This window comes from Barbatula barbatula (assembly GCF_947034865.1).
Source record: "Barbatula barbatula genome assembly, chromosome: 23".
NCBI classification, from domain to species: domain Eukaryota; kingdom Metazoa; phylum Chordata; class Actinopteri; order Cypriniformes; family Nemacheilidae; genus Barbatula; species Barbatula barbatula.
Window position 1 is genome coordinate 11,682,101 of NC_136786.1, and position 14,231 is coordinate 11,696,331.

Consider the following 14,231-nt stretch of genomic DNA (forward strand, 5'->3'; position numbering starts at 1 on the left):
AAGAGATAAGAATCGGCTGTGAACATGTGCTTATATTAAAAAAGATATATCAATTTAGTTTTAATGTTCTTTCTTGCTATCCCACTTTAATGAAAACTAAACTATCAGATGATGCATATTTTAAACATCTGCACCATTAGTTGTTCCTCAAGCACTCTTATGACGCATTTTATTCCCTTGTGTTTTTCTTACCCCCATATTCTCATTTCTCTGTGTGAAAACCACTTCAGATGGCGCTGGCAGCGTCTTACGCTCAGCTTGGCTTGCACCGCACGTCTTGGTCTTTGGCACAGTCAACATCAAATGCATCTTCTGTCCAACCATCAAAGAGCAGGACAGTTTGTTTCTATCACTCCTGCCCTTCCCCTTGTTTCTAGACCTGCTGTTTATGCTGGGATTTCATTAGCAAACACATGCTGGACGTGATAATCCCTCGCGGCCAGATTTTTGCCTCGTTCTGATGGGGCCCAGCTGCATGGCTGTGGCGTATTTGTGCGAAGAGCGATCTTCAAAAACACAGTTTGGAGATAAATCTTGGGTCTGACAGGAAGCTGGCATTGATACGAGTGCCCTAACTTGACGGTGGCCCGCAGATATTTGCTCAAAGTGAGGATGGACGGCACAATTAGAAAACGTTTTAAAATCCAGTCGCAAACGGTCAACAGTGTGATCGATCTGTAGCTCTAACACATGAGAGTAAGATCTGATGTTTGATTTAGTTAAAATTCAACAGACACTGGACTGGAATGGCCACATAACATCTAGACATGCAGCTTAAATGATAATTTGGAATGGTCTCTAACTTTTTTACGCAGCTGTATATATTAGATATTTATTTTATTAAGATATTGATAGAAATGTTGATTATAAATAAATCAATATTGTTCAGTATAAAGTTTTACAAACAAGGCTTAAGCCTAGTCCCAGAATAAAATGAATGTTTGAGCTGTCTTAACTGAAAATAAATTGCCCTGCCATATCTTTAAATATGTCAATGCCATTGTTATGTCTCAAGATGCACACCAGTAATGTTTTTATCTAAATCTTTCTTTTGAAAGCGACTTAAATATCAAAATTTAACTAAAGCATAGTCCTGGTTTAAGCTAAGCCTTGTCTGTGAAACCGCGCCATTAAATGATTCAGCCTGATTTAAAATCGACTTAAAAACTTTGAGAATATAACTTTTTATATGTGCCATTTACATCTACACACATGCTGTTCTCACCAGACTGTTTGTTATCATTGTTAGTTGAGTCTATTTTATGTGGAGAGCTCTTCGTGTGAGATTTCTGCCAATGTAAAGCGTTCCAAATCAGTTACTCATACCTTAGAAGGCAGTAGTATGGACAGCAGGGCAGGTTTAGCAGAGCCATTAAGAGAGAGAGTCACGTTGACGTTTATTTTTTCACTGCAATGGCGGTTCATGGAGCCTCTCAATAGTTCCCGGAAGTTACTAGTAACACATGGAGCTGCTGCTAAACAGACCGACTGAGGTCAACATTTGAAGACGTAAGTCGTTTAATGAATAAATCAATGAAAGAAATAAGGAATTAAATGGAAAAACTAACTTCCTAGAACAATCTGAAGCTTCCATGAATTGTATTGAACTGTATTATAAACATTACATTTTGTATGATCTCTGGTATTGGACGACCTCATAATGTACAAGAAACAGTTAATGTGAGTGATAGTCACACATTCTGCTTCTCACAGCCAGTGTTGTTAACATTGTCTTTTAAACACACTTAACAATGGCATGTCCATGCATTTCACTCACATAAACATATTCATTTAGTCAGAGATTCTATCAGTCTGTTACGCTGCATCCTTTTCGAGCTTAGTTTTTTTGTCTTGTTTTTGTAGGAAAGCCATCCAAACATCTTTGAAACGAGACACATTTACTTGAAGTCAAGTTTTTCAGGAAAATGTAACATGAAAAAAAATCCCAGGGTTTATTTTTTTAAATGAATTTACAGTTGTCTTATTTTGACATAAATCATAAATGTTGATTTAAACTTGCAGCTGCTGTTTCTTGATTTTCTCTAACTGGCATGTTGACCATCTGATGTCGCTTTATGGATCGAGTGTATGTGTGCAGGTTTTTCCCATGAATCAGTGCAGTCACTAGGAAGATACGTTCATTTTTTTTTTCATTCTGGTGGTCTCAATTAATTTATCCTTTGGCATGAATGCTGGATTTGTCAGTACTTTGTAAGAAATCTTATCTGTTGCATTATATATGTTTGTTCCTAACTACCATTAAATAGAGAACTTACCTTGTTTTGGGCTTTTTTTATCTTTTGAAATCAGCTGGCTAGTAAAACTGGCCTGATCACGTTTAGAGTTTTGCATCTGTCATCTGTGTTTGTGTGTGTCGGAAGACCTAGAGGAGCTTTGCGTGTGTAAAATGTAGATACGATCAGCAGTTTTAGTGCTCTGAGTTAGCGTGTGTGGGACAGGATTGTGTGCAGCACTGATGTGTGTGCCCGTCTACTTAAAGTCCTGCAAAGCATCTGTCTGGCAGAGTACAGCCCTCACTGCTGTCTTGAAAAATAAAAAATGAACATAAGTCAAACCAAGACAGTTCTCCGGCTACAAAACTCTCTGGAAGCAGTCAGTCACACATTGTATCCAGCCGTCCAGACGACCACGTGCAGTTCTCTCATGGAACAACTGACACCTTCAAAAGCCTGTGGACACATAGATCCTAGTTTATTGAATTCAACCTGCTAGCCACGATTGCCTTAATGTCTATGATGTGCCTCTTTCAAGTCATTTTTTTAATAATTTATAAAAACGGATTTAATTTACGTTCTGCAAATAAAGACTTGTATCAGATTTTTTGAGCGATTGCATAAATTGGTAAATCAGTTTTAAATTGATTTATTATTGTGCATTGCACAATCTACAATCTTTGTTATTATAATAACCCATTCAAATTATTGTGGTATTGCGTAAGTGTGTTCCTGCTGAAAAGCAATAGAAACTTGAATGCTTTCTATAACAAATAAACCATCAGCTGTTTACCATTAAAACCATTACAAAATTAATTGCTTTATATACAATGGTTTGGCCTTATTCCAGTTATATTTAATGGTCTTTTGCTGGTTCCCCCCTACCTGATAACATCCTGCCGATAAAACCCAACACATTTACAGAATGTGAATTAAGGCTGTCAGGATATTGGACTTTTACCACACGGTTATTGTGGCCACATGGTTTCATCATATTATCTACTAAAATGTTTTTAAAAAGAAATAAAAAATGTCATTAGTCAGAGTCATCTTTACTTTTGTTAGTTATTTGTGTTCTTTCTGTTATTTGGCAAATGAATCGCACTCAAAATACAAGTGTAAGTAGGCAGAGAGATTGAGAGAGTTGTGACTCCCAATTCTATCATCATTTACTCACTCTCTTATCATTTCATACCTGTATGACTTTATTTCTTCTGAAGAACACAAAATAAAGATGTTCTGAAGAATGCTGTTATCCGGCACCCATTCACACGCTTTGGTTTTGTGTCCATACAAAAGAAGGGAACGGGTTCGGTTACCAACTTTCTTCAAAATATCTTCTGTTGTGGTCTGCAGAAGAAAGACATACAGGTTTGAAATGACAAGAGGGAAGGTAAACGATGTCAGGATTTCATTTTGGGGTGAACTATCATTTTAACAAAAAATTGATAACCATGGTTTTCAATATCACTGTTATTGTCAACACCCGATATTGTGACACCTCTAATGTGAATAGTTGATCCAGTCCTTCTCCCCAAAGCTTTGGTCATCATTGCTAATCTGATGTGTATATAGGTCAAGCACAAAAGTGGCCAAGCATACAGAGTCCAAAAATCTTTACACACCACCCCCCCCCCCCCCCCAGACACAATTGAAGTGTTGCTGAGTAGAGTTTGACATGCAGAGGTGTTCACCCAGAAACCCCAGAGAGCAAAACTTTGCCAGAACTTGTCTCAAAATCACCATATCCATTTGCACTCACCATCAGAGCAGGAAAGCATAGATTCTCAAGAACATATATTCAAACAAAACCACTGCCATTGTCAACCAAAACTGGGCACAGATTACCAGCCAGGTCTTTGGGACAAGTTTATACTTCAAGTTTCTGAGGTCAGAACCACAATGCAAGACATTCATTGAAAAGCATGTCAAAATAAAATTCCCTTTTCTCTGTTGTTTCATCTCATGCAGGTGCAGTACACGGATAGGCAAACCGATAAAGAGTGCATAACTTATCTCACCCTGTCACCTGTGCAGATGACTTTCCACGGCATTGGGAGCTCCATTCCAGCTAGCCATGACCAGGTAAATTAACTGATATGTGTTTCAGTGGGGTATGAGACCATATTTAACATCTGGGACTTTGAATACCTTTGGCAGAACAATCATTTGATCTGATTGTATAATATAACTAAATAAATGCCTACTCTGCTACACCTGTGTGGCTTCATTTGTTTGTATCTGTTCTATCCAAAAGTGTCCCAATACTTCTCGGGGCCATCTGAGTTAACTAGGTTATATTTAAGAAATGATTTATTTAACAGGATTTGATTTCGTCACTTTTTACAATAGTTTTTCCAGCCAGCAGACATCATTCCAGGCTTATTTGTTGATTGCTTTGGAGTACAAAGGCAATATTTGAAAAAGGGGTAAACCAATTGATAGAGTAGTGTTGACAAGTCCGAAAGTACCACAGAATGTGCTGTCATTAAAAGATGTTCATTACGGAAATTCATCAGGGAGAACATGTTGTGCACAGATATTTCATTGCACTGTTTGTTTGCCGAGTTTCCTTGGATATGTGCGATTATGCACAGCTGTTGGCGTTCCTTCTCTGCGCTATCTCGCGGGCATCACCAGCATTTAACTCTTCGAGATGTTATCACCGCCAAAATTTGGGCGACCGCGCACAGCCATAACCCCCATTGTTAATGATAAGCGTGATTTTGTCACAGACCAGACCGCATTTGATTAGGTTTTCGTTTTTCATTTTTCTTACTGTAATTATGAAACAAAAAAGGACCCCAGGATCCGGGCTGGCTGGTTATTCATGAGGTGGCGTATTGTGCAGCGTCATCCATGCAGAAAAGCGGTTGCTTACATTATCTAATCTAAACATAGAAGTCTCTTTTGTTCTGCCCTTCAAAGCTCCACTCTCTAATAAAGGCTGTCCTATAACCGGTAATGGGGATTTCTGTTGTGGGGACAGAGCAGCCAAATCAAAATGATGGCAATATAGGCCATGGGCTTGTTGTTGCCAAAAGCACTGGTGCATGACTGTTGGGGAGCCTTCCTTTTCTTTCTTTTTTTAGGATTCTTAGGACAGTGGCGTCCAGCCACAAAGGGAGTCAGAACAATGAGACCGGACTGGTTTTGGATTGTGACACTTTTTGGCTCGAGTTGCTCCGTTGCTATGCAGTCTGTGTTTGGTCCTTATGCTCCATTTCAATATTCCATAGTTGTGATGTATACAGATGACAAGTCGTTACACTTAAGTCCCATTTTGAAGTCCTCTCTTAGCCTGTTGTTACTTATATAAAGCCATTGTGACAACTAGCCCGGTCTCACCCGTAATGATTTTCAATGATTTTGAATGCAGTTGGTTAATAGCTCATAGCAGGTTATTGTGTGTTATTAAAATTGAGGAAATGACGTCACATGGCGTGCTGTATGGATGGGGTTTATAATGCATGTAGGCGTGATCACATGGGCCAGCTTGAATTGGCTTATCTCTCTAACAAGAGCTGTGAGTGTGGCCAATGGGATTGCGATTGGGTCAATTGATAACTCTTTCCTGAAGATTACCAGCATGCTGTCATTTAAGATGAATGGGACATTTCTGTGGGTGATGAAAGTGTTCTGATGTGACTTGGCTTTTTATATCATGCATTAACAAGGATAGTGGTATTTTGAACATGACTTTAGATTTTTGAATATGTGCAATAATAATATGAGGCTGTATGCCATTTCATAACATTTGATTTAATGTAAATTTATTCCCAAAGCACCTATCATCATTGTTACAAAGCAGCTTTACAGTATTACATGTGTTAAAGAGATATTCAGCCGAAAAATAAAATGTTGTCATTTATTTTGCCACTGTGTAGTTTTAAATCTTCCTTTCTATTGAACACAAATAAAGTTATTTTGAGAATTGACTTCCATACGATGGAAGTCAATGGAGGTCAGGGTTGTTCGGTTACCAACATTCTTCGAAATATAATTTTTGCGTTCTGCTGAAGAAAGAAAGTCATACAGGTTAGGAATGACATGAGGGTAAAGAACACATTTTTTAACAGAGATTTTCTTTTTTAAGGTCAACTGGAAATGATGAAATATGTAGAACACAACATAACAAAACAAAGAAGCGTATTTTAGAAAAACAGAGAGCACAACCCCACTCTTACGTCAAACATATCACAAAAAAAGATTTTTTTTTAGATAAAAAGAATGGACAGTACTGCAACTAAATCAAATAAAGATCAAAATTTTGACACTTTTATATTTTGAAAACTTAAACGTGCAAAAATGTTCATAGTGAATGTGATAACCTACACCAGTTATACAGGATACCTGTATAAACATAAAGGCAACTGACTTGCTCTTTTTAAAATGCTTCTGAAATGCTTTATGGTCTTATAAAAGGTTTTGGCATCATTTTCCATATTTGCAGCGCAGTTGGCTTATTTTTTGCTACAATACCATCACATCTGTGTTCTACAGTGCCTCCAGTTTTCATAAGGGTAACAGTAAAGTATAAGTATAGTATAGTATAGACATCATTAAAATGAGTTCTGATTGGCCGTAAGCTACTCGACCAAAGTACCAGGTCACCGCTTGACACTTACTCGTTGGTAGAATTGACAGAGTCCTGCAGAGAGCTGTGTAGAGTCGCTCCTGCATTTTCCTGGCTCCTGCAGAGCTTGTCAGTTCAGAAGGCAAGTGGCCCTGCTTTTTCTCACTGCTGAGGAAGGCCTCGAACCCCCATTGCCTGACACCCCTCCTGCCCTGATCCTTGGCCCTCCATGTGCATTCCTGGAAGGCCTGGGTGGTTTAGATATACAGCTGAGTGCCCCCGCCGACCCCGTGCCAGCTACGCAATGCCATCTGCCTGACATATGTTTACACGAATGCCCTACCTTTGGTGTCAAACTCACTGGAAGTTTTCTCTTAGCTGGATTTAATTTTCATTTGAGTTAGTTATGACTATTTATACCATTGTCTATTATTATTAGTGAGATCGAGAAGTTTGCTTTGCATTTCTGGTTCTTTGAAGCATCATTGTTAGCGTGGTTGCATTCTTTTTACGCATATCAACAGTGGGTTGAAATGATCCAGTATATTGTTCCAAAACGTTTTTTACAACTTGATTCCAGGAAAGCTGCGTCTATATTTTGGCTTGTTAGAGCCTTTAAATTGTTCGTGTTCCGCAGAGCCGAAATAACAGGCATCGGCCCGCAACGGCAACAAACATGTCAAAGCAAAGAACTTGCGAAGCCACTCGCGAGGTGTTGCTTATACAACAAGGAGGCCCATAATATCGAATGTGACAGGACGAATTTGGCTGCTGCTGTGTGTGCACGCTGTGCTCAGCTGGCTGCTCTTTTCCCATGAGTCTTTGCCTCTAGACATCAAACTGAGGCTTGGGAATACTGCAACCTCACACATGAGAGCTGGTTTGTTTCTGAAGATCTGAAATGAAGAGCTGGCTGTCATTGCCTTCAAGTTGTCGAAACTTTGCTACTTTTTTATTCCCTTTTCTCTACACAATTATAGAAAAAGTGATATGCACAATGATAATATATCTAATTGCCATTTTGTCTACAGCAGTTGTTGCACATCTTTGTTCTGAGAGACACATTTTCGAGAGAATGTGTGTTCACATAACGGGTATTTTTTTCATTGTAGATCTGACTTAAAACATCAACCGTCCTTTTCAACATTTTTCCAACGCCTGTCAGTGTGAAGCAAACAGATTTCCCCTCTCAGTCTGCTCAGACATTATTTCCCAGCAATCAAGTGGTGTCCTTGAATCTTGTACGTTTCAATAACAGTTTAGTTTATTCTAACCGAAGGCTCGTTCGTGGCGCGAACGTGTTCCTCTTGCGGGGAAATGGCTATTTCATTACGAAAAAGGCAAGGAGAAAGTGCGACAATCCAGACACCTGTTGAGAGAACGGACAGCTATTGACAGGCCTGATTCATGGCTGAGAGGCTGCTGCGTCCATCTTCAGAAGATCTCCTGCTGGGTGCTGTGCCGTTTGAAGTCTACTCTGGACTAGGGCTGGAGACGTTAGTACAGCAGGCCGCCCCTGTCAGGGGTCTCGGCGTGTTACTCAACTCGGCAGCTGTTCGCGTCCTCTCTCTTTGACATGGACTGGGTCTTGCATAACGTCTCTGTCGCCTACAACAGCACCTGTAGGAAATCCGATTACGTAAAAACAAAACCCAAAGGGCTAATCTTTGTTATTTGGAGGAGGATTATTATTTTAAAGAGGATTAGTTTTTGAAGATTTTTTGTGTTTTGAATGTCCACTAAGCAGAGACCTGGTAATTGAAGGTTATGAAATACACTGCTGAATATTGTTATTATAGTAGACATAGCATTAAGAACACACAGTTCAATATTAAAAATGGACAAAGTAGGTACAACTTTAAGAATAGCAGATTGTAATTTGAAAGAGTTTTGAGGAGTGGCATAGACACACAAAAACACACAGTAGAAACAATAGCGTACTGAAACCTGTTAAGAATATATTGCTGAAATTAGTAATATTTCATTCCAAAATCATTCCAAATGAAAATATTATGATTTATGATATTATTTATTGATTTTAATCTATGCTGGTTTCACAGAAAATAACTTTTTAGCAGCTATTTAATGTCGTCGTGCATCACTGTATTGTAGTGAGAATCCAGTGAAAATAAAGCTGCTTTGTAGTTATTAATTTTGGACTTGTTTGTCATTACTCGACGTAAAAAATGCCTGCTTTTTCAATGTGTGACCAGTACACAATTTTGCAATAGTTTTTTATCTTAGAAATGTCTAATCATTCTAAAACAGACTTATATATATGCAAAATATATATTTTTTTCATTGTAAGGATGTAATGTAACCAGTGTAAACGGGCCACTCAGTTGGAAGCTTTGGTGAATGCAGCTATTGACCGGACTTGCACAACACATTCTGAATCTTTTCGGGATTGGTGAATTGTATGGAGCTTTTGTCATGTGGCCATCCCCAGGATATTTCCTACAGCTTCTTGCTAAATAGAAACAGATCAATTCTTAATGACCTTACACCGGTCAGACTAAAAATCTCGTGTCATGGCCGACATGGGGCCGTCACGTTGGGATGGGTGCATTTTTTGAAATATGACTCAATGTTTTACAAGTTGATCCAGTGAGTGTTTATGTGAATGTTACTTTAGAAGTTTCTTCTTTTTTTATCCCGTTGTATTCCGTCTTGTTTCTCCATTTAATGGAGATTTGTGTTTCCTCCTGATGTTTCGTGTCATTTAACATCTCCCATGCGTCTTTTAGCTCCTCTGCTCTTGGATGTCCGTCATCACCGCACAGGTCAAATGTGAACCCTTATCGCTGCTCGCGATGTATCAAGAAGGAATTAATAATGACGATCTTACGTCGCGATTTACTGATACAAGCTCATCTTTCCATTCCCCACGTGGAATGCGAAACCCTTCGTTTCGAAGGCGACGTTTTGAGCCCCGGCTTTCAGCAGGAGGCAGCAAGTTGATCAACGCCTATTTGTCAAGTCGGCCCGTGCTGCGCCGGACCCCATTAGGCCGTCTTTGAACGTCACTGTTTCAGATCGTCTCATCGAGACCCCCCCGGCCGCCCGTCGCATCAGCAGTGGCGGGCTTTGGTGAGCAAACAAAGGCCTTCCATCAGACCATCACTCACGCTCGCACGTCTCTCGTCTGTTTTTCTTAGGAAACGACTTTCAAAGTTGAGCGCATTAGAATGTGTGGGACCTCAAACGAAGCGTCAAGAGATGATAGGCTGGAGGGGGGAGAACAGAGGAAAGAAACATCTTTTCTTCTTCTCTCATTGACCACACATCCCTCAACAAGCTTTGCCAGAGGTTGTGATTGTCGGCCCGCTAATCTAAACATGAACTTGCACATTAAGGGCAACTTGTTGATACCTTAAGAGGCCTCTCCAAACACAAAAGGCTTGATAATAGGACATTAACACCTCAACTGACTCTTAAAAGCCAGACTCTATGGAGTTAACTGCCCGTGGTGCCAGGTCTCCCACTAAATTTTTTCATGAGGTTTGAATCTCAGTTTCACTTTGAGTTATGTTCACATGTTTGCTGTGGTGTTGAGTTATGCAGTGAGGGTAAATCACTTAACTTTGGCTGTGATTCATTGAGACCAAATGATCAGATCTGTGCTGCGTTTCACTAGTCGAGTATTAACACTTATTTCAAAGGGACAGTTCTCCCAAAAAACATCATTTACTCATCCTCTGGTCATTTCAAACCTGTTTGACTTCCTTCCGCTGAACACGAAAGATATTATACCTATTCACTTATATTGTATAAACACAAAACCAATGCAAGGTGCCCAATGCCCGTGGTTGGGTTACCAACATTCTTCATATTATCGATTTTTGTGTTCTGCGGAAAAAGAAAGTCTGCAGGTCAAGAGGGTGAGTAAGTTATGACAGAATTTTTAAGTGAACCAATTTCCCTTTAATTATTTTTGCGGCCCTGATACCAAATTATCCCACACTGAAGGGCTTTTGTTAAAATTTCTACCTTTCTGCATTCTACTTTCTATTACATTTTTAACCTTTCAAGCCATATTTATTCAAACCCACATTCATTGATTTGGATTTTGTTAGCATTATGAAAAGAATCTGCTCTTCATGCCCAAAATCGTGAGGAATGTTTGTTGTCCAGGGCTTGGTGGATTTTGTCATCTCACGTCAAAATTGGTCTTCATTTTCGCTTCGCTCATGTTTGTCTAAAAGGTTTTGTTTATTCTTCGAGGAGTAAAACAAAACAAAGGCTTAGTAGCTGAGTGAGAACATATGTTTGTCTTAACTGCAAGTTCATTGCATCTCTGGGTGTTAGTGGTGAAATGATCATTTCTGACCAAACACCTCACTTCTCTGAGCTTTTCTGACACGACGCTGATGTTTTTTCGCACCTTTGCCCTTGTGTGCTTAGTGTTACATTCATTAGCACCTTGGTGCCAACCCGGCTCAGTGTTTTGCCAATGGTCATTGATAAGTGCTGTTGAGGGTGGTGTGTGAATTTATTGTTTTCCCGAACTGCGAAGTAATTATCAGTTAATCAATTCAAGTAAAGGTCAAATTCTGTTTGATCCTTTGAAACAGATAATCTGTAAATCTCACGTAAACATGTACAGTAAACGGAAATTTACTTGTTTACTTGACTTTCCCCCTCCGTCTCGAGCACCGAGTCCGAGTTACACATGCACATTACCGTGAGCGGGCAGCGCTGAGAGGCTTCATTCACAGACCCACTGCAAATGAATGATAGAGGAAGTAATTTGCCATTATAAACAATCGGCAAGACAACAAAGAACAACCAAACAGTATGGAGAAGGATATGCTTTTTAGCTTACTGTTCTTGGCTTCAGCTTGTTGGTTTGTATCGGACAATGGTACACTGCACACCTTTTGTGTGTGTATTGTCACGTAGTGGGCCCTTTACATTTTCTCACGCTTGCGCTGTTGGGCGCGTTTCGTCAAAATTAGAACTGCGCGCAGATGTCCGCGGACCCTTCTGATGGCGAAATTGCGTTATGCGGAGGGCGCCCGAATGTAACACATTATTGTAACACAGTAAAAATGCTTGGTCACATTTCAGTATAGGGGGCAATTCTCGCTATTAACAAACCATTAACTATGACTTTTTCTTCAAAGAACTCTTTAGTTGTTGCTTATTAATAGGTAGTAAGGTAGCTGTTAGGTTTATGTATTGGTTAGGATCAGGGATGTAGCGCAGGGCTAGTCAACTGCCCGCCCGCGTGCCAAATGCGTCCCACCAATCATCTTTACCTGGCCCGCCTTCACATTTCAAATATGTGGAGAGACTTTTAAGAGCGGTGTGTTGTAAGAAATGAACGCCCTGAGATGCCACATCTTTGAACTCCCAAACATTGCTACATTCAATACAAAAGCAATATTCATAATCAAGACTTATCAACAATTTTATTTTTTAGGGTAAACTAATGCATCAAGGAATATAAAATACAATTAAAAAGACAATATCCCTTTTAATTAAATATCATAAAAAGGCTCACGCAATATCTGACTGCATGTTTTAATATATGATCTAAAAGTAATGGCAGCAAAAACAGTATAAAAGGAACAAAATGCAATAAATAACAGAAATACAAAATTACAGAAGAAATTAGGATATGGTAAAAAAAAAACTGGCCCGCGTCCCATTTATACTTTAAGAATCTGGCCCTCGAGGAAAAGTAGTTGAAGACCCCTGATGTAGTGTATGGTCATGCAAAATATGTGCTTTATAAGTACCTATAAACCAATAATAGGCATGCTAATAACAACTAGTTAAAAGTGAGAATCGCAGGCAAGTGTTTCAATGAAAAACACTTGAGTGTAAAAAGGTCAAAAAGAGAGACAAATAGCATGCGTAATTGTCATGAAAACAAAGTCACACTTGCAAAAAAACAAGAAATAGTCTACATTCTTTCGTTTCGTAATTCGAAATAATAAAAAGTAAAAAAATATTTGTTTAGTTAATTTTGGGGTTTTGTGGCAATCTAAAACACTTTGTATGTAATGTTTTCCTGTATTTATGTATTTCCTTTACACGGCTCTTTGTTTAACTGTATATGTCGACGATTTAACGTATCGTGAAGGCGAGAGGATGGAGAGCTTTACTAAACACAAGTTACAAGCCCAAGGGAATGACACACACAGGCCTCTCGTCCCCAGAGGTGCGTCGAAAATCTCAGTCAGGAACACACCGACTTCAAAAAAAATCCTGTTCTTCATCTGCTTTCCTAGTTACGCTTAAGCGTGAAATGCAGAGGCCGAAATCCTCCCTTAACTTGATATGTGACACGCGTCTTGTGGTTAAGAGCTCTTCTACATTAATCATCGTAGAGCGCTTCTACCGGGAACAAACCTTTAGCGGATATAGTTGTAAGCGTATATACGAAACAATGAAACTCATTGTTTTGTAATAATTAACCACAAGTAGCCGCTTTCCACTGCTATGAAACACTATCCAATATGTGTTGATTTATTCATTATAAACAAATTTTTGACAACATGTAATTAAAGTATGTCCTTGCTGAAATGATAGAGTATTACTTACGCAGTGTCGCGGCTTGTTCAGAGATCCATTGCGTTTGTGTGTGAGTACGTTTGATTTTCACACCAGGTGTGTGTGAACGTTTATTTTGCAGATCACAGGATGAGGTTGAGTCCCGGTTTATGTGGATTACTTAGCAGGGGGTGCATTAGTTGCCCAATCAATTATAAGCACCTCAATCAGAGCTCTCTTATGGAAATGAGAGGGCCGGTGTGAGAATGTTTTTCTTTCTGTCTGGAAGGCCCTTCTCATCTTTCAGTTAACACATTCTCGCGCGTCACAGACCAGACATCATGAAACGGCCGTGAACAACGAGTGCACCGGGGGTTAACGCGGATTACGACTGAGGTGTCACACACTCCTGCTGCTAAAGCAAACAACAGGCTTTTTGTGTGTGTGCGTGTCTGGTATGTCGTAGGGCGAGGAGCTTGATGAGTTGCCCTAATGTTGTCAGGAACCATATATTTGAATGATGGTAATCAGATTACGAAAAGCAAGTATGTACAGGTATGAAAGTTGAAAACGCGCATAATCGGATTAGAAACTCATTTTATAAACTTTGTGTTGTTCTGATTGGGTCTCCAAATATTTCATTTTAATGTTACGAAATTAAAAATATTTTTGCAAAGTCTTTGATTTATTAAATAATAGAGGAAGAGGGAACAGGCACATTTATTGTGAAATTTGAATGGCACATCCAGTGTAAAAAAATACAATTATTATCCAGTGCGATCTTTGCCTTTCAGAGGAGAGTCATGCATTAACTTCAAATTTATTTGACATTTTTTAAATTGTTTTATGTCCTAAAAGCATTGCATACTACACACTTTTTTATTAGGTTTATTTAAGGCTTTTAGTGTTTTAGCTTTTCC

At 39.2% G+C, this 14,231-nt stretch overlaps 1 protein-coding gene across 4 annotated transcripts in view; it reads left to right on the top strand.

Annotated features, from left to right (window-relative positions):
- The window catches only part of stau2 (staufen double-stranded RNA binding protein 2), a 78,253-nt gene that overhangs the window by 43,527 nt on the left and 20,495 nt on the right, over window positions 1-14,231 (top strand). For all 4 annotated transcript variants that reach the window (XM_079447264.1, XM_079447265.1, XM_079447262.1 and 1 more), the window contains exon 13: window positions 4,206-4,319. In XM_079447264.1, the coding sequence (XP_079303390.1) occupies window positions 4,206-4,319 (114 nt within the window). The remainder of the gene's footprint in view (window positions 1-4,205; window positions 4,320-14,231) is intronic.